This window comes from Tripterygium wilfordii, chromosome 20 (assembly GCF_013401445.1).
Source record: "Tripterygium wilfordii isolate XIE 37 chromosome 20, ASM1340144v1, whole genome shotgun sequence".
NCBI lineage: Eukaryota > Viridiplantae > Streptophyta > Magnoliopsida > Celastrales > Celastraceae > Tripterygium > Tripterygium wilfordii.
Window position 1 is genome coordinate 2,881,169 of NC_052251.1, and position 25,619 is coordinate 2,906,787.

General features: G+C 37.5%; 4 protein-coding genes and 1 long non-coding RNA gene across 7 annotated transcripts; 4 read left to right on the plus strand and 1 right to left on the minus strand.

Annotated features, from left to right (window-relative positions):
• Nucleotides 1-21: 21 nt before the first annotated feature.
• Nucleotides 22-2,365, minus strand: LOC119986428 (DEAD-box ATP-dependent RNA helicase 47, mitochondrial). The gene is made up of 2 exons (XM_038830987.1): nucleotides 2,264-2,365; nucleotides 22-1,939 (listed from the first exon to the last, which is right to left on the minus strand). Exon 2 carries the CDS (start codon nucleotides 1,856-1,858, stop codon nucleotides 203-205), a length of 1,656 nt encoding a protein of 551 aa, XP_038686915.1. The 5' UTR covers nucleotides 1,859-1,939; nucleotides 2,264-2,365; the 3' UTR covers nucleotides 22-202.
• Nucleotides 2,366-6,625: 4,260 nt separating this feature from the next.
• On the plus strand, nucleotides 6,626-8,799 carry LOC119987431 (heat stress transcription factor B-2b). Of its 3 annotated transcripts, none has more exons than XM_038832348.1 (3): nucleotides 6,626-6,871; nucleotides 7,182-7,463; nucleotides 7,575-8,799. In XM_038832348.1, exons 2-3 carry the CDS (start codon nucleotides 7,206-7,208, stop codon nucleotides 8,289-8,291), a joined length of 975 nt encoding a protein of 324 aa, XP_038688276.1. In that variant the 5' UTR covers nucleotides 6,626-6,871; nucleotides 7,182-7,205; the 3' UTR covers nucleotides 8,292-8,799. The 3 variants fall into 3 exon arrangements, with proteins under 3 accessions (XP_038688276.1, XP_038688275.1, XP_038688274.1); XM_038832347.1 differs by having other exon boundaries at nucleotides 6,627-6,871; nucleotides 7,167-7,463; XM_038832346.1 differs by having other exon boundaries at nucleotides 6,630-6,871; nucleotides 7,146-7,463.
• On the plus strand, nucleotides 8,382-11,473 carry LOC119987430. Its single transcript, XM_038832345.1, has 2 exons — nucleotides 8,382-8,520; nucleotides 9,945-11,473. Exon 2 carries the CDS (start codon nucleotides 10,001-10,003, stop codon nucleotides 11,462-11,464), a length of 1,464 nt encoding a protein of 487 aa, XP_038688273.1. The 5' UTR covers nucleotides 8,382-8,520; nucleotides 9,945-10,000; the 3' UTR covers nucleotides 11,465-11,473.
• Nucleotides 11,474-12,655: 1,182 nt separating this feature from the next.
• Nucleotides 12,656-14,124, plus strand: LOC119987329. The gene is made up of 2 exons (XR_005465431.1): nucleotides 12,656-12,812; nucleotides 13,802-14,124. It is a non-coding gene; the product is annotated as an uncharacterized LOC119987329 (long non-coding RNA).
• A 3,921-nt stretch (nucleotides 14,125-18,045) lies between these two features.
• On the plus strand, nucleotides 18,046-24,249 carry LOC119986601 (V-type proton ATPase subunit G 1-like). Its single transcript, XM_038831234.1, has 4 exons — nucleotides 18,046-18,170; nucleotides 19,326-19,434; nucleotides 23,241-23,341; nucleotides 23,790-24,249. Exons 2-4 carry the CDS (start codon nucleotides 19,341-19,343, stop codon nucleotides 23,931-23,933), a joined length of 339 nt encoding a protein of 112 aa, XP_038687162.1. The 5' UTR covers nucleotides 18,046-18,170; nucleotides 19,326-19,340; the 3' UTR covers nucleotides 23,934-24,249.
• The last annotated feature ends 1,370 nt before the right edge of the window (nucleotides 24,250-25,619 follow it).

The following is a 25,619-nucleotide window of genomic DNA, read 5'->3' on the forward strand; positions in this document are numbered from 1 at the left end:
TATGTTCAAACTTCCAAATATACTAAAAAAGAGATACTTATGAAGCTCTCTTATATATGAAGGGAATAGCATAACAATATTATAAAGATAATTGAAGGTACTGAGCCCAAGGAGTTTGCCTCTAAGTTGTATCAGGTGAGACATGAAGTTAATATTTTTCAATCCACAGAGGATAAACTAAGGAAACTACAATAATAGGACTTTACGAACTTACAGCTTCCAAAGATTTTTTCCCTTCCACAGTGACAAAAAGCTTGCCCTCTCTAACCTCAGAAGCTGGAATGGGAACTCCTAGCTGCTTCTGCAGCTTCTTTACAACAAAGACTTGTGACTCCTCACATATAGTAACGACAGAACCCTTCCTGCCAAGCCGACCAGTCCGACCAGCTCGATGAGCATAGTGTATTGAATCAGTGGGCAAGTCCAGATTAACAACAAGATCACATTCTGGCACATCCAAACCCCTTGCAGAAAGCTCATTTGTTACCAAAACTCTAATCTCCCCATTCTTGAATTTTCTCAAAATTGTTGACCTTCCAAGTTTGCCAAGATCACCATGTAGCTCTGCAGCTTTCATTCCACGTGCCTCTAGCTTGAAGACAGTATCTTTTAGCTGCTTAGTGTGGTTCATGAAGGCTATAACACACTTAGAATCAAGTGCATGAACACATCTTCTCAGAGTGTCAATCGTATGTTGTGACTTTGTGACACAATAGTAGTGTTTCAAAGCTGGAGGTAGGCTCAGCACCGCTGAATTTGGGTTTGCATTTGAGCTTGACACGGACCCTGACAAATTAACAGGTCGAGAGGGGTTGAGGGTTTCAAGTGGAGCGATTTTATTTGCTTGGACAAGAACTGGGTTTTGACCCCAACTCCCAGCTGCCCTTATAACAGAAAATGGAACTGTTGCAGAAACCATTATGATCTGGCGCTCAGCATGTCCAGCAAGTGTGCCATGCGCATCAGCACTTGATTTCCTGCCTACATGTTCCAATATCCGGTGCATGTCCTCCCGAAAGTTAAAAGAAAGGAGCTCATCAACTTCATCTAAGACTAAGAAACGACAACCATGAGTCTGAAGCTTACCAGCTGAACTTAAATCTGCAATGCGGCCAGGTGTTCCAACAACAATTGCTGGTTTATTTTTCTTAAGCGCTTCCTCCTGCCTGGAGCGATTGGCACCGCCTACAAGCTGCTGAACCACTTTCTTATCTACTGGTCCCAGCAGCTTTTCAAACTCCCTCACAATTTGCATTCCAAGCTCCCTGGAGGGAGCCACAATCACTGCTTCAATCTCCTTTTTCTTCCCATTTTCACTATCACCATCAGAAGCAACTTTCCTTAGCGGGCCTACTTCAGATAGTATGGGAAGGAGATATGCCAAAGTCTTTCCTGAACCAGTATAAGACTGAATAACAACATCATGATTCTTGAGAATAGTGGGGATCGCAGCAGACTGAACATCAGTTGGAACCTTGAATCCCACACTCTCCAACCTCTGCAACAACAAGGGTGGGATCCCAAGCTCAGAAAAGGATGTTGCAGCAAAAGGAGCTGACTCTATTTCAAGCAATCTTTTGGCCTTAACTCTACCACTTCCAATTGCCTTGACTTCCCTTTTGGAAACTTCAATTGGAGAACCCAGATTCGGAAGTTCATTGGTTTTCTTGTTTGATGATGCTTCGAACTCACTCTTGAATCCAAGGCTTGCAAGAGTGAGAGGGCCATGATCTTTGTCTCGATGAACCCGACTCACATATCGTATACTCCTGTGGTACCAAACTGTCCTAGAAGCAATAGATAACCTGCTGCCCTCTCCAACAAGAAGCAGCAACCGTGGAGATATTATTGTCAGCATGTTCAGAAGACTAGGATTAAACAAATTGCTGAACGTGTGCAAAACAGCTCAACCCAGTAGAAAAACTAACAGATGCTCAATCTGCCATTACGAAACACAGAAGCAAAAATGCAAAATACATGTTTCAGTATCACTATGAATCAAACCATAGCTATACTCTAGCTAATTACAGTAGGATAATACTATATACACTCTCAGACCTAAAAACATTCTCCCAATTAATTTTTTTTCCCCTTCCATAGTTTAGCCTGGTACTCGAAAACTCATTGAGGCATTTCCTCGAACATTAGAGGAGCAAGATACATAAACAATTATAATAACATTTAAGCAACAACTTAATATATAGTTCAATACCAAGACAACTGATTGAACAATTCAATGAAAATTAAACAACGCAAGTATTACCTTCTAATTCGTTCGAAATTTCGGTTGAAAGAGGAACCAACGAAAATGACCCGTCTCACTGGAGAAACGGAAGAAAGAATCCTGAAAATACCCTGCCCCTGCTGCTCCTCTGGCCGCAATATTATCGCCTCGTTTAAACGACGTCGTAACGGGCTTTGTGATTGAGCCCTAAACGCAAAGTTTCCTACATATTTTATTTTTCCTTTATGAGCAAGGCCCCCTTAATGAGGGGCAATTAAAACAAGCAGTCACATATTTTTGGTCCCTTCACGATAAATATTTTACTAAGGGCTCTCAGCCATAATTTCTCCTTTATAAGGTATTTGATTGAAATTTAGAAGGTGGAGATAAAAGAAGAGAATCATTCATCTCTTAATTGGTTGGATTTTGTAAGGATGAAATCTCAAATTCATTCTTTGTGAAAAATAATAATGCTCATCAAAATCGTGAGAATGACTATTCTCCATCGTGGAGGATGAGTTTTAATATATAAAATATTATTAAACCTTTTTTATAAATTAAAATACTCAGCTGTTTAAACTTTATTTCCTATCAATGATTTTATCTCATACTCGACATCACACTAAACTGACTTTCTCACGCTCCCCTCACACTCGTGCTTATTTAATTATAAACCAAATGGTTGGTAAGATTTAAGTAATCTCACACAAGGGCTTACCTTACAGCACATGGACATCAGGCCCAATTTACTTTAACAAAAAACGAGGCCCAAACCTTTTCAAAATCCACAACCAATAAGACTCTTGGCCCATTATCAAAGTTTCTGGACCATATAGATTAAGGCCCAAACCTTTTCAAAATGACAAAATCCATAAGACTCTTGGCTCATTATCCAAGTTTCTGGACCACATATAGATTATGCCATGGACCATGTGTTTGATAGATCCCATGCTTCTTTATTGGAAGTGTTAATTTGTTGGAGTTCTCTCTCTTTTTATATTTGGGGACGTTTCTTGTGTTTCAAAGTTTTGGACTTTGGACATCCACAACTTAGTTTTATATTTTAAATTTTCTTTATGATTTTCCTGTCGGTAATATGCAATATTTTTGTTTGTTGCTTGATATGTTGTTCAAATTCGATTGAATGATGGATCTAATTAAATCTAGAGATTTGGTTCTTATATTAATGCTGGTTAAGTAATATAATACAATATTGTGCTAAGTAATTATCTAAATGGACCAAGTTAGCTTGTTGACAAACGCAGAGCATAGAAATTTCGTACAACTTTATGATGAATCTTAGTTTAGATCGATATCGGATGTTTAAAGGGCAAATTTGTATAATGTCATTCTCGATTAAAAAAAAATGTTTCATACACAATGTGAAACTATAATCCAAAATTAAGATGTGCATGGTTTCTCATTCAGTTCGATGTCTTTTGCGCTGGATAGGAGATGTCGTGTTTTCAGTAGTTGGGGATAGACGTGTTTGGACACAAGACTGCTGGTTCGAGGTTGTCTTTGACAAAAAAGGACTCAAAATTCAAAATGTGTCAAGCTAAAAAGGCAGGAGATAGGATACTAACACCTGAATGAAAGGACCCTATTGAAACAAAATTAAAAACAACACATTGTTGGAATGCATCAAGAATTGCATTGAATGGAATACATCCTGGAATGTACTTGGCGTGCTTTAAAAGCTAAATAAAAAACATAGTTGTGGAGGCTTGAAGATAAATGTCAAGCTAGAAACTAGTTAGACGGAGCCATAAGTAATTGAAAAGATAAGTGATTGAAATCATTGCGTAAGAAAGAAATAAAGATTTGAAGATGTGGGATGCTTGTAGAATTCTCTTCATCTTCCTTTTATACTCTTCATGGTGACCATGGTAACCTTCAATTCTTGTTCCCTTGACACGTTCTGGACATGTGCAAACGTATAGGATCATGTGGAACTATTATCTCGCTTGCTGGCAAGGTTGTTGGGTTAAAATGTTTCATAACCATAACAAACTCCTGATAGTGGACATCATGGTGAACATTCTAAGTCGTGCTCCTTCTTCATGGTGGATATGGGAATACTGAGAACTTATGCCTCTTTCCACCTTCCTGGATTATAGGCTTCATGCTTGCAACTGATGAAAAATGTCTAACATATGTCATCTCGGTAGCGCTTCTGTATAATTGAATGTGGGATGACTTTTTTTTTTGTAAAGTGCATGACGATCGTGCTTTGGTTCTTTGATAGTCATGCAACTGTTGAAAATATGTGTGAAAGAAAATAGGAAAATTTAGCCAACAAACTCTTATTTCTTCAAATTTTATTTGCACTTATTCAGCTAACAACTCAAATTTTGTTGAACTAATTATTGTGGATCCCTCTGTCACATGTTAGCAAATGAATGTACGTCATTTTCGGTATAAACACATACATATATGTATACGATGCCATACATAGTAAATTGTACCAATTTTAAGTCTTAACATTACAATATTTTTGTAAAGGACTTCTTGTAAATTATTCCACTTTTTAAAATATATTGAAAAGTTACAAGATATCAATTCACAATGAATTGAGTTTAAATCTTTTCAATTGAAAGAACTCATCCTTAACGAAAGTCCGAGCAACAAATTTTACTTTGATTGTAATTTTATATCCTAACACTTCAAAGAATGAGCAACAAAATTTTGGACATTGTTTAAAATACATACATGTTAGTAATCTCTTGATTATAATTCTATTACTATAACACATATCTTAATCATATATACACGTTAATACTCGCTTCATTATGATTCTATTACTATAACACATATCTAGATTAAAAGAGATAACTGTATGGGTGGGTCAAAAATCGTCCACGTATGAATCTACTCAACAAAACCTATGAGAGCTACAATCGACATTACTAGATCCACGAGAGTTTAAGTCGAGCTCAGCAGGCCAAAAGCTCAAGTAAGTTGACAACTAGACCCATGAGAGTATAAAACTTGGTTTAACACGACCCATGAGAGTCTTAAGCCATGTCCAAAAGGCCCATGAGCCTGGGCAGTCTGCAATGAGGCCCACGAGAGCCAACTCCAACAGGTCCACAGAAAAGCCTTTCTACTCCTCAAAGGCTCAAAGTCATGCTGCTAGGAAACTCCCTTAAAGGCTCTTTGGCCCAATCAAAATCCAAGACTCATCCATAGGGTTGACACAACGTAGTCACGTTATCCAGACTCCTATAATACATGAGGTCACAACCTCATTAACTCTCACAACTACTTGAGGTATCTTGCTCTCCCTCTCTTTAACAGCCTTTCATTTCTCTCACTATAAACTACCCTACCAGAACTACCTTGCCTCGTAGCATACACATCAACAATATTGTCTGCTTTGAATTGTCCGGTTCTTGTGGATACATCGGGCCTGCATGACTTTGTTTCCCCTTAGACCCAAGCAAGTGGGGTAGGTCCAACCCACTCAAGCCTGGGAAAATGTCTTGTTAATGGTTAAGGGTGAGCTTGCTCCTTATAAACAAGGAGTTGTTCCCACATTTTATTGATGTGGGACTTAACATCCCCTACTAGCACTACACCAGTATCCAAGCTTCACGGTCTATCTTAATTTGTTATTGCAGGATTGTCGAACGCCTCGATTGACATCTCATTGATGGTAGATGTTCTGGTCTAGAATAACTTTATACGGAGAATGGGAGATAGCCTGATTGGTCAGGTTGTCTGCCTAAGACCTTGAGGTCCAGGGTTCTATTCTCACTGGGGGGTGAGGTCCAGGATTCTATTCTCACCAGGGGGATTGAGGATTTGGGATTTGGGTAGTTTTCCTGTGAGCCTTTCAAAAAAAAAAAAAAGGATAACTTTATACGTAATGTTTATTAAAATTTAATTTGTATTTCTATTAGTATTTCCTGCGCGAAGCACGTGCTTATGACTTGAATATAATTCTTTCAGGAATTTAAGCATTCAAAAATTTTATTTTGAGAATTCCAAGCTCAATTAATATGATTTTTATTCTAATTTTAAGCTGAATTAAAAAACCCTAATCTCATCTCCTCTGAAGTAAGGGGTTCTAATCTCACCTCCTCTGAATATTTATAAGAAGGTGTGTAGACTTAATTTGTCCCTGCGTGGGCTTGATTTGTACCTCTTAAGCTTGATTTGTTGGTGTGTCAGATATTATATTTGTACTTGTATTAAAAAATTTTATTTTGAGAATTCCAAGCTCAATTAATATGATTTTTATTCTAATTTTAAGCTGAATTAAAAAAACTCTAATTTATTAATGTTTTGTATATTATTTGTCGACTTGGCTCGACACTTGACAGACTTATCTTGCCCACTATTATCCTCGTCCCTTCTGGAAAGGGAAGTTCAATAAAGAAACCACTGGTTCACTACCCACAATCTTTTTTTATTAATTTTTTTCCTCTTTCCTTCTGGAACCCACGGAGTCTTTTTTCCCCCTTTCTTCTCCTCTCCCATTTTCACCCAGAACATTCTAGAACCAACAAAACCTCTCGTCTTCAACTTTCACTACGATTGTGTATCGCGTGCTTTTTCCGGTGGTGCAGCATCCATGGTTCGACGGCGAATGATCTAGCTTCTCCAGGTCGATAAATCTGAATAATTCCCCGTTTGTATCAGGTGAGTTGATTCATTTCAATGTTTTCTTCTTTCTGCCACGATTTTTGGTCTTAATTTTCTGTTGGATTGCTTTGGAAGGAAAAGTAGAAAGACTGGCATTGGATTTGTGGTATTGTATTTTTGGATTTGTGTTCTGGTTGGATTAGGCTTACTGGACCTGTAAATATGTGTAATTTTCATTTCCTACACTTTCTTGGCGACCAAATGGTGAAATTATATTTCTCAGATTTTTCTATTTCGATATTTACGTTATCGGCTTTGAATTGAAAATTTGGAGTGGCATATCGGCTTACAGTTCCAGGTTCTATAGGGTTCGGATCTGAACCCGAAATTCATGGCAACTTTGCCGGTCGAAGAGATCGGTGAATCTACTGCCGCAGGTGGAGGAGACTCGCAAAGATCTCTCCCTACGCCATTTCTCACGAAAACTTATCAACTCGTTGACGATCCATCTGTAGACGACATGATTTCGTGGAACGAAGATGGATCAACCTTCATAGTGTGGCGTCCTGCCGAATTCGCCAGAGATTTGTTACCGAAATACTTCAAGCACAACAACTTCTCTAGCTTCGTTCGCCAACTCAATACCTATGTAAGTTCCCGATAACTTAAATTGTTTGCAAATCAATTCGTTGCTCCAGATTTTATGTCGAGAAGGCGTTGTACTCTATTGAGAATTTGGTTTATTTTGTTCATTGTGTAGGGATTTCGAAAGGCTGTGCCAGATCGATGGGAATTTGCCAACGAGTGTTTTAAGAGAGGGGAGAAAGGACTCCTCCGCGACATTCAACGGCGGAAAATCTCTCCGGCAATAGCCTCACCGTGTCCGGCTACAACGGTGACGGTGGCGGCTGTACCTGCGTTAGCTCGGGCGATTTCACCATCGGATTCTGCAGAGGAGCAGGTTATATCCTCGACCTCATCACCGGCGGCAACTGCTGCTACTGGCTCGGTCCAAATGACGGGTTGCTCCACCAATCCAGAGCTCATAGAAGAGAACGACCGGTTAAGAAAGGAGAACGTGCAGCTGAACAACGAGTTGCATCAGCTGAAAGGCTTGTGCGGGAACATATTTGCCATGATGTCGAATTACGCATCTGGCGACAGTAACAGAAACAATCCGCCGGATGGAATACCTCTGGATTTGTTACCTGCGGCTCAACAATTGGCTTCGACGGCAGAGGATACGACAATGTCGGAAACGAATGCCGCCGCACTGGTGGCGGACGAGGATCTGATCCCGAGGCTGTTTGGTGTATCAATTGGGTTCAAGCGTTTGAGGACCGATGAGCACGAAAATGGCCAAAATCTGCAACATCTGCAGGACAATGAGCCTGGATCTGACATGAAATCAGAGCTGTCCGATGAAAAACCTGATCATCGTGAGGACCCTTGGCTTGAGCTCGGAAAAGGCCAATGATTTACGTCTCCCTCAATTGAATGGGAAAGATTCTGATTAAAATGACAGTGGATATGAAAAAGAGTTGACGAAGAGGAATCGGGTGGGCGACACGTGTGCATTTTGACCTTCCAAGAACTGAAACTTGAATGGATAATAGTTGCATTGGAGGACATGGGATTTGTACCTTTTACCCACGAATGGCAAAACAGAAAAGTTTGCACGTGGAACAGATGGGAAGACCTTAAGTGTAAGGCCACTACTAACGTTGAAAATTATAATTGTTTTATCAAATGGAACCCTTGAAAATGTAATATTTTACTATTTTAGCATAAGATGTTCGAAGTGATACGAGCTTGCTTGGACAAAATGTTCTTTGAAGTTGTAGTGTAGATGTCCTAAGTTAATGATTGGGTGACTTTAACCTTGACCTGTTTTGTATGATATTATTTAGAGGTATGAATTTGATTTGCATTCAAGCAGACTACTGCAAATCAGAAATAAAGAAACTAGAATGGATTCTTTGTTCTATTACCTTGCCTTTTCTGTATCTGTTTTGGCCTTTTGAGAAAGAGAAGGTAGGCGACGTTTGGAAGGGTAAAAGACTAAAATGGGGTAAGGTCTTAATTCTGACTAAAAGCAGGTGTCTTTCTCCTAATCCTATATATATATGTAAACATATAATAACAATTTAGATACTTCAGATTACACCTTTCTCATAGTGACAAGATATCTAATCCTATTCTGGTCTGGTCTGGTCTGGTATGGAAATTTGAATGAACTTAAAATCATGAAATCGACTTGATTATCAGTAGATGGTAATGACGTGGGTCGTAAATTGTTGTTCATTTACTTATCAGTTGTCACTGTAAAAGGAGGACATGTTTATTCTCTTGTTTGTCAGTTCCTTGGCATTCTGTTAGGTCTTTAAATTGATACTGTTTGGTACACAGTTCAAGGGTTATGCATCATTTAGAACAGCATCTTCTGCTCTGTTTTTTTTTTTAAGAAGATTTTCTCTTTTAAACTTGTGCAGGCCTGTATCAATGTAAGGGCAGTTTTCATTCTTGGCTGAACTGTTGTTTTCAGATGTTGAGGGCACTTCGTGTGCTCATCTCTAGTTTATCGTATATTCTATTTTGAACATATCTGTGTGCCTGATGTTGGACTTGTCTAGGGGTTTGCAATGCTACCAACTGCTTTCTGCATCTTTCCTTCTTCTTTTTTCATGATATTGAGGTCTAGAGATTTGGCTCCTGTGCATAAGTAGGTGGTAAAAGCAACAAGACTCTAAGTCTCTAACCTTGTAATGGTGATAAAAGCAGCATAAGAATTTGAGACACTTGTGTTTCCGTATCATAGACATAGTTACTTTGATAGAGAAGTGAAACATGAGAGTCCTAGCTATACTATGTAATAAAGCTTCAACATGAGATGAGAGATTGACTTCTGGGCATTTGTACTTAAAATCTGGCTTATTTGTTTATGTTGACACATTATAAATTAAAAAAGAAAGGGTAGTCCAAGTTGAAATAAAACTCTGAATACTAATTCAACTAGGACAAGAGTACTACTACCTGTGTGTATATATATGTATATGTGCATGTTCTTTCATGAGGTGTTGTTTTGGTAAGATAAACAATACATGGCTGATCTGGTGTTTAATGCATATAGGAACTTGGGTGACTATCTGTCTTTATCTTCTTCCTTCATCAATCAGCGGTGGTTCTATGGTCATGGTGGAAATAAAGCAGCAGACTCCGAATCATGATCAAACACAAGTAGAATGGTGTCAAAATTGCTTAGAAAATCTTCCGGAGGACATCACCAAGACTATGATATTCCAGACTCTGACATTGTCAGATCAAATTCGGGTGAGTATCGTTAGCAAGTCTTGTCGGGATCAGATCAGAGGCATCTGTCCTGTTTCTCAATTGCCATGGCTATTGCTTCCCCATGACGACTTGGGCAGCAAGAAATTAAGCTTTTTTGACATGTCTGCTGGTAGAGTGCATGACTACGATATTCCTTCTCAATTACAAGGAGGCACTTTCTGTGGATCTTCCAAAGGTTGGTTGGTTTTTACCAAAGCAAAGAAAACTGTTTCTTCTTATTTCACTATTACTTTTACTATGTGGTGGACCGATGAAGAACCAACTGTAGAGCTTGAAATTTTTCTTTTCAATCCAATTTCAAAATCCGTACACCAACTCCCTTCACTACAAGCACCTACGAATCCGGCTTTTGACATATTTTGTCAGATCGTCTTTGTTCAACTTTCCTCTACCGATCTTACGGATTGTATAGTTTCTTCTGTAATTTACATGGGTGACTATGATATCTCGAAATTAGGGTTCTGTAGACCAGGAGTAGACGACCATTGGAGCATCCTCGATGGCCAAGAAAATTATGACTACGTGGACACCTTGTTTTGGAATGGAACATTGTGTGTACTAAGAGCAAGAACCAATGATAATGAAAATGTTGAGAAGTTTACTTTCAAATTTGGAGGAGGGTGTGAGGTGAATATAAACATGATACCTTGTGACAGGGACGAGCCACAATTAATCTACTTCATGTTTTTTGATGATGAAAATGATATCGGAGTTGACCATGAGAATGATATTGGCATCAATGACCTCGAAATCGATATTGGGGTTGATCAGGAGAATGATATTCAGATTGATGAGGGTGAGGAGGATGACGTTGATGATTATATGGGGATTTCAAAAAATTATTTAAAAGATCAGTACTTACTGGAATCAACCAATGGAGAGTTGCTCATGATCATGAAAATTTCAGATGTATATATGAATTATGCACAAACAACTGATATTGAACATTCAGATGAAACTTTGCATTATGTTAGCCGTAAAACCAGTGGTTTTGAAGTGTTTAAGATGGACTCCGACATTGGTCAATTTAGGAGAGTAGACGATATAAGCGATCAAGTGATTTTTTTGACTCTTTTTGGTTCTCAATCGTGCTCAGCGAATGATTTTGAAGGCGTTCGAGGGAATTGCATTTACTTTGTAGAAGATACCAAGTACATTGGTTATGAAAATTCTATTGCAATAACGTCTCGTGAATCTGGAGTATACTATTTAGATGAGCGCAAGATTGAACGTTCTATCCCTAATGTCGTGGACTCTAATCCAGAAGATCTAATGAGTTGGTTCATGCCATATTTGTAAATTTTAATTTGGACAGAAAAATATTAACTTTTCTTTTCTTTTTTTGTTTCTAATATTTATGGATCTGAATTTGCTGGTTATTTCTGCATTGGATTGAGTGTATAGCATGATCTAGATTTACGGCATATATTATTCATATTGCAATTAATAATTTATCACCAAAGAAAAATTTAATAATTTATCAACCAATACAAAAACAATAAGAAAACAAAAAACGTGCTAACAATTTGTCTGAGCATCAGCATCACAGATCCCCTAAAATACACTAAAAAGAACCACTCTCCTTGTCAGCTTGATTTCACTATTTAACAACACTCCACATATGGATTGGGCCAAATTTCTTTCTCATTTTCTTCTTCTATTTCCCTTTTTTTTTTTTTAAATACTGGTGAGAAATATGTTTCTCATTGGAATCAAATCTTGGGCACATATGTCTAACCCAATCGATTGTCAACCGAGCCACATCTCATTGGTTCTGTTTCCATTTACTTACTTCTCATCTCTCTAAATTTCTTCAAATATTAACATTAGAATCGTACTGGCTGGACCGGGCCGTGGCCTGCTAATTAAACAGGCTATGTCGTGCTGACCTGGTTGGGTCGAAAACACAAGCTTAAACCGCATAACTATTAATGAGGCATTTGGTTGGCATTTGGAGGGGGGAGTGAGACGAGCCGAGGATGAGAATCACTCATTCACTAGTTTGGTTGAGTTTGGGAGGATGAAATCTCAAATTCATCGCACCCTCATTCCCTCTTTATGGAGATTAGCCAAGCTCACTAAAATGGTGAGATTGACTAATCTCCACAAGGGAGGAGAATGAGTTTGATACTCAAAAGACTATCATACCCATTATTAAGAAGTAAGAAGTAATCACAACCATTAAATTAATCTATTCTTATTTTTATGCATAAAAAATTGAGAAGTATGAAAATTGTACAATTAAAATTCTAACACTCATGTTTACTCTTCATTTTATACCGAACATAATAATGTTCATCTCATACTCACCTCACACTAATGTCAAGTCACACTCACACTCACACTCATTGCATCAGCAATCAAATCTCTTGTAAGGGCCGCGCTTGAGACTGTCCTTCATTAGTGACCGGGGCGGCCCATGCACGACTTAAAAGACTTAAATGTGCCGGGCCGTCATGCCGACCCAGCCCCTTGCAATCTCTATTTGGGGCCGCCTGATGTAAAAACGTAAAAGAACAAGATGAATAGAGGGTATATTCGTCAACTCATCTGCTTTTTTCCTGCCATTATATGGTTCTTCTGCCAGACGAACTACTGGGATCAAAAACTTGGAAGAAAAATCTTCACCAACTGTCCGATTCTTTGGGTACGTACGGTCTCTGTTTTCTCGCTTTTAACTTTGTAAGATTTTCTGCGTGTTGTTTGTAGTATAAAATCGTTTGCTACTCCTTCGTACTAGTAGATCCATTCCAAACTTTAGGACAAACGAACTGGTTCTTTATTTTGTGATTAGATCTCAATTTTTTTTGGTGAATTGAGGAAAAACGGAAATTGAAAATTTGGAACTCTATATACGGTTTTGATTGAGCTAGTTGTGTTAATTGCAACGAATTTCTCGATGCGGACTTGAGTATTCACTATTAGTTCAATCGGATTTTCTGTTAACAATAATTCTGCGTGGCTGTGTTATGCGATTGACTGGGATTCTTTTCTCAAATGTTCTCCAAAATAAATTATGTAGAATAAATCTGGCGATATTTCAAGGAATGATTGAGGACCCAGAATTGAGAGTTTTTATGTTAAATGTTCCTCAACTACAGTAAGACTGGGATTCTGTCATCAAAATATGCGGTTGATGTGGTTTCGGGTTGGTTAGATTTTGACTCTTCTTAGATGCTGCAGAATCATTTATTTTTTCAATTTTAATTTCCTTTTTCTTCTCCATTCCTGTGTTCTCCAGAGTCCAGAGTAGTTAATCTTCAATTCATGATGACTGTATTTTTCATTTTTCTCTCTTGGCTTAAGTCTGGGAATTGATGTTTCTATATAGTTTACCATGTTCTTCGATACAAATTGATATGGAATTGTATGATTCATTAGTTGGTCCAACGACCCTATAAGTTGTTTGTGTTTCATATCCCTCTCTCTTTCCCTTTTTCATTAAGAGAGCTCTTTGAGAATTTATCCAAGTTCTGAACCTGTGAATTTTTTGTCATTGTGCTCTTAATCATGTTATTGTTATCAGTGACGTTCATTTTATTGCTTTCCTCTTTTTGTTCTTTAACTATCACGCAGTCTCTTAAATTTGCAAGACATGATTAGGAACTAACCCCCTTTTTATTGGTGTTATTGCAGCCCCAGAAACTGGTGCCTGTGAAACTGCTTAGATATCACTTCTGAAGAGTTGGATGATTATAGCCGGCCAGAGTTCTTTTTTCTTCTTCTGAGAATCTGCTGTTGGCTTTTGTTTACCTTAGTGAATCTCTCCCATAGTTCACTCCCAATATATTCACATGCTTTAGAATATTTCTGTGTCATGTACATCTGGCTAAATAGAAAGTAAATCTATGTAAGTTGTAGTTCTTATGGAATATATGATCTATTTTTTGGTTCGTGCTCATCACTTTTGGGACTTAAATAAGGGTTGTGAAAATATAATCGGGACTTGTTTTGGGTCACATATGAATGTTGATTTACAAATTCTATCTGACATTGGAAAAGGTATTCTGAATTCTTGACCAAACGTCAGAAAACTAAAAAATTTACGTGTAATTCTTTGTCTTGTAAAATGTTTCCATAAATGATTAATCACTGTATCTCTGTTTTCCTTTCAAACTCAGCAAATCCTTCAATTTATTTCAAAAAAAGAAGAAGATTACATCTATAAGAGATTCCATCATACCACTACCACACAGTACCACGCGATACACCATACCTCACCACTGCCCAAGAAAAGGAAAGGAACAAGAAAATCCAGATTGCCTTACAAATCAGAGAAGAAATTACCTCACCACTGCCCCCAATAAAAGAAAAGGAACAAGAAAATCACCCCAAGAAAAGAAAAGGAACAGGAAAATCAAGATTGCAAGAAAATGGGTTTTCAAAAAGAATGAAAGTGGGCGTATAAGAAAATGGAAGTGGCAAAAGATTGGTGGGGTACCGTGATCAGAAATGGGTGGGGGTCCGATTCAGAACGGGGATTGGAACAGAGCTTTCAGGGCAGATATAATGATCCAGATGATAATGAGCAGCAGAATAAACCACATTAACTTCCTAATGGATTGTTCAGGACGCCCGCCATGCCCACTTCCACCGCCTCCACCTCCTCCACCGCCGCCTCCACCTCCACCATTGTTACCGCGGTTGTTTCCCTTGTTACCATTACGAGTCGACTTCCTAGGCCTCGTTTTTTGATATTTATTGGTACCGTGGTGACCCATGTAAGTAAGAAAGAAACAAAACAGAGAAAGGGCTCTGTTTGCAGGAGCGTTTGAAGAAACGTGAGTAGAGAAAGAAAGAGAGCAAAGAAGGAGGAAGTGAAAGAAGAAAGAACGAAATTTTAACAAGCAAGAAGGAAATTTGTTAGAGGTCTTATAATTTGTGATTATTTATACTGATCATTTTTTTTTATAGTTATTTAGCCTCAAACCTTGATCTTGATTCTTGATTCCCGCCCAGAAACCGTTATTTGTAGCTTTTATATGTATATATATATAAAAAAAAAAAAGAATTACAGAATCTCCTTCGTTCTTGATATTTATTTCGTTATTTTTCACAGACTTGGTACTGTCTTTCATTCCTGTATGTATTTATGAAAACCGACTTGTTTTCTTTTTAGTTTTTGAGCACCAAGTCCAATCCCTTGTGAAACTGGTAAAGCAGCATAAGTAGGTGGTAAAAGCAACAAGACTCTAACCTTGTAATGGTGATAAAAGCAGCATAAGAATTTGAGACACTTGTGTTTTCGTATCATAGACATAGTTGCTTTGATAAAGAAGTGAAACATGAGAGTCCTAGCTATACTATGTAATAAAGCTTCAACAATCAACATGAGAGATTGACTTCTGGGCATTTGCACTTAAAATCTGCCTTATTTATTTATGTTGACACATTATAAACTAGAAAAAAGGGTAGTCCAAGTTGAAATAAAACTCTGAATACTAATTCAACTAGGACAAGAGTACTACTACCTGTGTGTATATATATGTATATGTGCATGTTCTTTCATGAGGTGTTGTTTTGGTAAGATAAACAATACATGGCTGATCTGGTGTTTAATGCATATAGGAACTTGGGTGACTATCTGTCTTTATCTTCTTCCTTCATCAATCAGCGGTGGTTCTATGGTCATGGTGGAAATAAAGCAGCATCGACTCCGAATCATGATCAAACACAAGTAGAATGGTGTCAAAATTGCCTAGAAAATCTCCCGAAGGACATCACCAAGACTATGATATTCCAGACTCTGACATTGTCCGATCAAATTCGGGTGAGTATCGTTAGCAAGTCTTGTCGGGATCAGATCAGAGGCATCTGTCCTGTTTCTCAATTGCCATGGCTATTGCTTCCCCGTGACGACTTGGGCAGCAAGAAATTAAGCTTTTTTGACATGTCTGCTGGTAGAGTGCATGACTACGATATTCCTTCTCAATTACAAGGAGGCACTTTCTGTGGATCTTCCAAAGGTTGGTTGGTTTTTACCAAAGCAAAGAAAACTGTTTCTTCTTATTTCACTATTACTTTTACTATGTGGTGGACCGATGAAGAACCAACTGTAGAGCTTGAAATTTTTCTTTTCAATCCAATTTCAAAATCCGTACACCAACTCCCTTCACTACAAGCACCTACGAATCCGGCTTTTGACATATTTTGTCAGATCATCTTTGTTCAACTTTCCTCTACTGATCTTACGGATTGTATAGTTTCTTCTGTAATTTACATGGGTGACTATGATATCTCAAAATTAGGGTTCTGTAGACCAGGAGTAGATGACCATTGGAGCATCCTCGACGGCCAAGAAAATTATGACTACGTGGACACCTTGTTTTGGAATGGAACATTGTGTGTACTAAGAGCAAGAACCAATGAGAATGAAAATGTTGAGAAGTTTACTTTCAAATTTGGAGGAGGGTGTGAGGTAAATATAAACATGATACCTTGTGACAGGGACGAGCCACAATTAATCTACTTCATGTTTTTTGATGATGAAAATGATATCGGAGTTGACCATGAGAATAATATTGGCATCAATGACCTCGAAATCGATATCGGGGTTGATCAGGAGAATGATATTCAGATTGATGAGGATGAGGAGGATGATGTTGATGATTATATGGGGATTTCAAAAAATTATTTAAAAGATCAATACTTACTGGAATCAACCAATGGAGAGTTGCTCATGATCGTGAAAATTTCAGATGTATATATGAATTATGCACAAACAACTGATATTGAACATTCAGATGAAACTTTGCATTATGTTAGCCGTAAAACCAGTGGTTTTGAAGTGTTTAAGATGGACTCCGACGTTGGTCAATTTAGGAGAGTAGACGATATAAGCGATCAAGTGATTTTTTTGACTCTTTTTGGTTCTCAATCGTGCTCAGCGAATGATTTGGAAGGCGATCGAGGGAATTGCATTTACTTTGTAGAAGATACCAAGTACATTGGTTATGAAAATTCTATTGCAATAACGTCTCGTGAATCTGGAGTATACTATTTAAATGAGCGCAAGATTGAACGTTCTATCCCTAATGTCGTGGACTCTAATCCAGAAGATCTAATGAGTTGGTTCATGCCATATTTGTAAATTTTAATTTGGACAAAAAAGAAAGTAACTTTTCTTTTCTTTTTTTGTTTCTAATATTTATGGATTTGAATTTGCTGTTATTTCTGCGTTGGATTGGGTGTATAGCATGATCTAGAATTACTGCAATAGAGTAAATATTATTCATATTGCAATTAATAATTTATTGCCAAAGAAAAAATTAATAATTTATCAACCAATACAAAACACAATAAGAAAACAAAAAACGTTCTAACAATTTGTCTTAGCATCAGCATCACCAGATCCCCTAAAATACACTAAAAAGAATCACTCTCCTAGTCAGCTCGATTTCACTATTTAACAACACTCCACATATGGATTGGGCCAAATTTCTTTCTCATTTTCTTCTTCTATTTCCATCTTCTTGTCTTTCTTTTTGAAATACCGGTGAGAAATATGCTTCTCATTGGATTAAATCTTAGACACACATATGTCTAACCCAGTCGATTGTCAACTGAGTCACCTCTCATTGATTCTATTTTCATTTACTTCTTCTCATCTCTCTAAATTTCTTCAAATAATAACATTAGAACCATGCCGGCGGGCTGGGCGGTGCCCTGCTAAGTAAACAGGCTGTGCCGTGCAGACCTGGTTGGGCCAAAAACACAAGCACAAACCACATAACTATTTAAGGGCCGTGCTTGGTACTGCCCTTCATTAGTGAGCCGGGCCGGCCCATTCACGACTTATAGGTGCCGGGCCGTCATGTCGGCCCAGCCCCTTGCAATCTCTATTTGGGGCCGCATGATGTAAGAACGTAAAAGAACAAGATGAAATGGAGGGTATATTCGTCAACTCATCTGCTTTTTTCTGCAATTATGTGGTTCTTCTGCCAGATAAACTACTGGGATCGAAAAACTAGGAAGAAAATTCTTCACCAACACTCCGATTCTTTGGGTACGTACGGTCTCTGTTTTCTCGCTTTTAACTCTGCAAGATTTTCTGCGTGGTGTTTGTAGTATAAAATCGTTTGCTAATCCTTCGTACTAGTAGATCCATTCCAAACTCTGGGACAAACGAGCTGGTTCTTTATTTTGCGATTAGGTCTCAATTTTTTTTGGTGAAGTGAGGAAAAACGGCAATTGAAAATTTGGAACTCTATATACGGTTTTGATTGAGCTAGTTGTGTTAATTGCAACGAATTTCTTGATGCGGACTTGAGTATTCACCCATAGTTCAATCGGATTTTCTGTTAACAATAATTCTGCGTGGCTGTCTTATGCGATTGACTGGGATTCTTTTCTCAAATGTTCTCCAAAATAAATTATGTAGAATAAATCAGGCGATATTTCAAGGAATTATTGAGGACCCAGGTTTGAGAGTTTTTATGTTAAATGTTCCTCGACTACAGTAAGACTGGGATTCTGTTATCAAAATAAGCGGTTGATGTGGTTTCGGATTGGTTAGATTTTGTTATTCATGCGGTCATTTTATGGGGGAAATGGGATTTGGGATGACTTTGGGGCGATATAACAAGACATGGTATTGACTAACTTTTCTATGATCTTACTCTATGAAATAGGCCACTACTGCGTGTAACCAGATTTTAATTGGTGTAGAAACAAAGTTATTGATGCTGTAGATTACTTTTTCAATTTTAATTTCCCTTTTCTTCCCCATTCATTTATTCTCCAGATTAGTTAATGTTCAATTCATTATGACTGTATTTTTCATTTTCTCTCTTGGCTTAAGTCTTGGAATTGATGTTTCTCTGTAATTGGCCATGTTCTTAATTCAAATTGATATGGAATTGTATGATTCATTAGTTGGTGCAACAACCCTTATAAGTTGTTTATGTTTAATATCTCTCTCTGTTTCCCTTTTTCCTTCTCATTCTCTCGATTATTTTTCCCTCATCTAAGTTGCTGAACAAATTTAGTCAGAAAATATTACTAATGGAACTAGGCATTAATGATTTTCTTGAATTTACGTGGTCTTTATATATCCTTTCTTTGATCCACCTACAAGTAGCTGCTATATTACAGCAGGAATAATATCTTTTTACTATCTAAATTTTCTTTTTTTAATGATAAATCTCAATATCTGGTGTAGTTGCATTGGAATATCATGGCTATTGAGGCCAACAGAGGACAGAATGGTATTCAGCTCCTGCTAGCTGCGGAGCAAGAAGCTCAGCACATTGTCAATGCTGCCCGAAATGGTAAGCTCTTCTTTTCCTTCTTCTGTTGGTTTTCTCTCTAAGATTTGGGTGGAGTAACTATTATGTGAAAGCTTCAAGAATCACAGAGTTTCAACTTTTCTACATTTTTTGTTACTTTTCCCGTTTACTGTCACTAATAAATAATAATGCCTTTTTTTGACGAGTCTGTTGTTCTAAATTTCTAATGCCGTTAGGTATATCGGTGTTTGTTCTTTATGCACACTGCAGTTGGATATAGACAGTTACAAACACAAAAATATGACTTGTGGTCGAGGCTAGGTGTCTCGATTTGGTGGAGACTTGTATTTCTCATTCACAAACCATTTTTGTTTATTCCTCTGAGAATTGTGTTAGCCTAGTTATTTTTGTCTAACTAGTTTAGGATAAATTTACATACATTTTTGACATGTCACTTCTTTTTTCTTGTCATTTGCTTTCTCATATTGTGTGGACAAGGATTCTTTCATGGAGAAATAATTATTAACTGGTTTTGATGTGCAACTTTGGAAAGATTTATTAGAAAGGTTTTCCTACATTATTGAGGTTCCCCAATTTTTTGTTTGCAATGGGGATTTTTATTTCTTCTTTTTGGGGTTTGGCGGGTTGACGTTTAACCTAATGGTTTTTTGCATTATAATTTGAGTAGGGCCTTATATATGACCTTCGGCAGTCTCTACCATGGATGCTTCGTTGATGTGACCTAATATTGCTTTCAAAAATTTGCATAGTCTGGACTGATTTGCCAATTTTCCGACTCTGGAAAACTCAGCAAGTTCAGCTAAAGTGATAAACAGTATTTTCAAATGATAATTGCTGCAGCACAGAGTATACACACACAGAGAGAGAGAGAGAGAGAGAGAGAGAGAGAGAGAGAGAGATTTGATATGTCAGAATGTTTAGTTGTGTTTCATGGGATGACTCAGGTTTAGTGCAGTTAATATCGATGCACCTTTCGTATATTGGAAAGGGAATAGAATTGACACCAAGGTAGCCAAAATCACTATTTTGATCGTAAAATTGCTCGATTCTACAAGTATGGTTTAGATTTCGAGCAGAATAGTGACAAACTCGGTTCCATGTCAGGATCGCAGCAACACGCGAGCAGACTCTTTAAAATCGGTGGAATTGCGATCTTATGTTTGACTTTAACGAGTTTGATTTAGGATGTAACAAGCCAAAACTTCAGCTAGGTTCTTTTATTTTTGACCATTTTTCTTCTTCAGGCCCAATTATCCTTCCAGCCCAACAAGTCCTATCCAACCAAAAATGGACTCGATAACCCTAAAATTTGCTCTCTGTTGTCTGCGATGAAAAAAGGCTGCAATCGGCCTTTTCTTCTTCATCAGTTGCTGCGATCCACTTGTTCAACTCTATGCTCCTTTGAATTCTACTGGTTCAGTGGTTGTAGTTTGTTCACTCTCTGTTGTTCGACTCTGTTCTCTGACTGTTCACTCTCTGGCACTTCAAAGATCTGTTAACTCTCTGGCTGTTCACTCTCTCGCTGTTCTCTCTGTTCAAGCTGATCGACTTAACCAAGGTTGTCAAATCGAATCGAATCGTTTGAATCGATTTAGCAAAATTATGAATCGCGAATCGTAAGATTCACTCCATTTTTAATAATATATTATAATATATATGCATATTCATATAAAATAGATATATAGTACTTAAAAACATGTTTATAACAGTCGAACATGAATTTCATATTACATCATGTCTCAAATAGTCTAAAATTCAAAAATTATCTCTACTATTGTACTCAAGCATCAATTCCAATGGAATTGTCTTCACCGCTAGCATATAATAAATCATCATCTTCTTCTTCAATACAGTAATACTAAACTACTAAGTACAATAAAATTTTAAATAACAAATCTGATTGTGATATAGAAATAGTTTATGTTGGTCCCATCACGGCATCACCCATGAATGATGTGTATTTTAAAAAGAAAATCTGACATCTAAAAAAAAAGAACAAAGACAAACCTGTGGACTGTAGTCTTTTGCGTGCACAATAGGGTGGGAAGGAGGTGGCTGGCCTCTTGAGGAAAGAAATTAAAAGAAAAGGGTTTTAATAAAACAAGGCTTTTGACTTTTGACGTTTCTTAGGGTTGCAGATTAAATCTGCCGGAACGACATCGTTTTGGTGAAGATTTTTTTTTTAAAAAAATTCCATCCAAAACGACGTCGTTTTGGATGGATCTCTGTCAAAAAAAAATAGTTGTGTATCGCAGGAATCGCCAATTCAAACGATTCCGGTAATTCAAACGGCGATTCACCACAATTCAATGAAGCCGGCGATTCACCAAACGATTCGTATCGTTTTGGTCTAAAGTCGAACCGAATCGGATTAATCGACTCGCGATTCAACCGATTCTAACAACACTGGACTCAACTGCTTTATACTCTCTTGTGTTCTGGTTTGGTCTTGTGTTCAGGTTCGATCAGCTGCTTTGTACCCTCTTGTGTTCTGGTTTGGTCTTGTAGGTAGGTAATTCTTTGGTTTTCAAATTTCAATTGTTACGATGTCAACCACTGGTTTTGGAGCTGCAAGTAGTAGGAGGAAAAATGCTTCGGGTAGTAGAAATGATGTAGGATGGGAATATGTTATTGAGGTTGCCAACCTTCGAAAAGATTGGTTTGGATAATCAGTGGTTCACGGAGGGAGGTGTGGATGTTCCTCCTAATGAGGATGTCAATGTTGTTCAAATTGTTGAACCGGTTAGAAATGAGGGGATTGAAATTGATGATATGACAATTGAACCAGATGGCAACCCAAATGGAGATGAAGATATAGAAGAAAATGTGAATATGGAGGAGGGAGATGAATATGATGGGAGTGATGATGATCTTGATGATTTGTGTTAGTTTATTAGTTTGTATTTTGGTTGTTGGAACATGAGATTGAGCTTATGTAACTTATGTTTAATTTTTAGTATGTTTGATTGTTAGAACTTTGAACACGTATGGCTTTATCTAATTATTATTGCATTATGTTATTCTTGTGGCATGTCTTAGTATTGAAAATTATGCTTATTTTTACATTGTATGTAAAATCTTATGATTTTACGGTTCGATTTTGCGATTCCGATTTTACACCCCTTCTCCGATTCCGATCCGATCTTACCTTTTCACTACCATGATTGACACTTATCCTCAGTGAAGGATGCCCTACCAACCTTGTACAACTTGGCCTGAAATGACCAAATATTTGTTGTAGCTTTGAAACTATATTGAAAAACACAGTCTTCTGTTTAATGGGAATGAATGGTGGGAGAAAACATGATAGAAGAACTCAAAGCTTGGAATTATTGCAAAGTAGCAGAAGGGAGAGGTAGGCTAGTAAGCGCAGTTCCCTTGGCCATTTTGTGGACTGTGGAAGGGTGGAACAGAAGAGCCTGGAAGGAAACTCACTATGATACGTTGAAGAATAGATGGTCTTATATTTCTACTTTTGGTTCAATGCAAAACCCCTCTCTTTGCCATCATTTTGTAAAAAAAAATTTCCTGCTTTTAAAATAATATTCTTATTCCTCGCTTTACCATTTGACGTAATGTTAGTTGTCTTGTGTATATTATGGTATTTGTATTTTCGCTAGCTTTCATTTAAAATTGAATGATGCCTACACTCCTCTCCAAAGACTTCTAATTTGGGTTGCATTTTCTTTCATTTGAATGACAGAAGTTTTTGTACTTTCTTAGTTCCCATGTCATGTAAATGCTGAAGCGTTTATCATGTTGATGGAGACTTGATGTCCGTATTGGTGTGCAGCTGCTGACTGTATTTTTTATTATTGTTTTTCCAGAAAAAATGGCCAGGTTGAAACAGGCAAAGGAAGAGGCTGATAAGGAGATCGCTGAATTCCGTGCTCATATGGAAGCTGAGTTTCAGAGGAAGCTTGCAGAGGTAAGATCATGGAAATGAAAGGAACATTTGTAATCGTTTCATGGGTGGGTTAGGTTGGATACAGCTGCTTTGAATTTATAGCTGAATTTGTTTAATGATTTTCTCACTGTAAATTTGTTTGACTTTCCCTACGAGCTTGATGCTTATCAAAGATCTTGTGTTAGCTAATCTCTAGGAATCCACTGTGCATTCAATGGATTAAGATGCTTCCCGTACATGCATTTCTTTAGTTCCCATGTTCCATTGTTTTTGAGCTCTCTGTCATGACCATACTTTCCTGCAATAATAACAAATAAGAAAAGGTCTCTAGTCCTGGTGCTGTCACTGCTGTGGTTCTTATTTCTGTCGTGCATGTGAGATATACATCATCTAATTACTCTTTCTGGGTTGCATTTTTTTACAAAAAACAAAATGCTGACTTAAATTTACCCATGTAATTATCAAACAGAGCAGTGGTGATTCTGGTGCTAATGTGAAGCGGTTGGAGCAAGAAACAGAGGTGAAGATCAATCTCCTGAAGTCGGAGGCTGCAAGAATATCCCAAGATGTTGTACAGATGCTTCTGAGGCACGTGACAACGGTGAAGAACTAGGATCTTGATCAAGTCTAATGAAGGAATGATGTGGATCTCTCCTTTCCCTGTAATTTATGTCGACAACTCTTAAATTACTTCTTGGTGACAGTGAAGTGCTTGTGGCTCATTTGATTCTGATATATTCCTATTGGTAATGTTATCCTTATGAAGCAATAATGTGATTCTGCTTCTTTTTTCATCCCGGGGGTGTGATGATGGAACTGTGTTTCAGAATGTGAAGTGGATGTAAGCATGATATGAACTAAAGACTAAAGGATATCAGATTGGGCTATACATGTTAGTAGTTTAATGTGTTTGATTTATTTCTGGACTATGTATCATAAAATTTTCTGAAAGTTTTAGAGTTGTTGATGATGACATTCTTGCTGCAGGCTTGTAATCCCACAGGGAATGTAGGTTTTGGAATTAGTTCACATGGCGAGTGGAATTGTGACAAGTGGATTTATGACATGAATATTGTTTATTTTATTTTATTTCCTGACATGGTATGTCCACGTGGGCATGCTTTCATACATAAACTAGACAGGACTTAGAAATACTATGTAGATTCTATTTGAATAAAAAAAATGTAGATTCTATATTGTTCGTGACCATTTCAGATGCTTTTCATTTTATATCTTATATTATTATTATTTTTATATGTTCTGTTAAGTTGTCTAGTGATTTAGCAATTTGGTACTAGTCCTTATTAGGGGAGAGTTTCTTATGTGACCTATTTCTTATCCAGTTATCACGTCCTTAGAATTTGTAAAAGCCTGGGTTGCATTTTTGTGATATAAGTTCCTCTTTGTAAGCTTAAATATATGTATATATGTATGTATGTATGTATGTATATATGTATGTATGTATATATATATATATCCAACTTGGTGGTTTATTAAAAGTGTCTTGGTCACTCAATTCATGCATATTTTTATGAGTTTTAGTTATTAAAATCTGGTATCGAAGTGAGCTCACAGTGCCTTATTAAAACTAGAGAAGTAGATGTCCTCTAAGCGTGTAACAGCAGAAACATGGCATCAAAAGGCAGCAGCTTTTGGGATCGTGCAGCGGCTGGACGTGTTCTTAAAGATTCAGCTGAGATTTGGCGTTTACATGGGTTCTCAATAAATATTGGTAGTTGCTCAGTGCTTGATATGGAGTTGTGGGGCGTGCTAGTTGGCCTTCAAAGAGCTTGGGATCTAGGATTTTGCAAAGTTATGTTGGAAGTGGATTCACAGGTTATGGTGAACCTGTTAAACAAGCGAGATGTCCTGACAAATGTCCAATCTCATTTAATTTCTCCTATTAAACGGCCTCTGGGCGATCATGTTAAAGTTAGTCACGTTTATCATGATGTTAACTTTAGTGCTGATAGGTTAGTTAACTTTGGCTTTGATTTGTGTCAGAGAATGCATTTTCCTCCTGTTATCTGTGAAGGGGCTCCTATGGAGATGCAGGAGATGTAAGAGTCGCCATCTGGATTGACCAATAAATCATATGCCAAAGGGATGGGCTCATTCCTTCTTTTTGGAATAACTTTATAAAGGTATCCCGTCACAAGCTTTACCCAATTTAATATAACTTTTGTTTCTCTTAAAAAAAAAATAAAAAGAAAGCAGCAGCTTTGTGCAACCAACAATTCCCAAATTTGATGGGCATCACAATCGTTGGTCTATGCTCATGGAGAATTTTATGGTCGAA

Coding starts and splice junctions, on each gene's coding strand:
- LOC119986428 (XM_038830987.1), bottom strand. CDS start 1,858: ATGCTGACAATAATATCTCCACGGTTGCTGCTTCTTGTTGGAGAGGGC.
- LOC119987431 (XM_038832348.1), top strand. CDS start 7,206: ATGGCAACTTTGCCGGTCGAAGAGATCGGTGAATCTACTGCCGCAGGT. Junction 7,464..7,574: donor TTCGCCAACTCAATACCTAT/GTAAGTTCCCGA, acceptor TTCATTGTGTAG/GGATTTCGAAAGGCTGTGCC.
- LOC119987430 (XM_038832345.1), top strand. CDS start 10,001: ATGGTCATGGTGGAAATAAAGCAGCAGACTCCGAATCATGATCAAACA.
- LOC119986601 (XM_038831234.1), top strand. CDS start 19,341: ATGGCTATTGAGGCCAACAGAGGACAGAATGGTATTCAGCTCCTGCTA. Junction 19,435..23,240: donor TGTCAATGCTGCCCGAAATG/GTAAGCTCTTCT, acceptor TTGTTTTTCCAG/AAAAAATGGCCAGGTTGAAA. Junction 23,342..23,789: donor TTCAGAGGAAGCTTGCAGAG/GTAAGATCATGG, acceptor ATTATCAAACAG/AGCAGTGGTGATTCTGGTGC.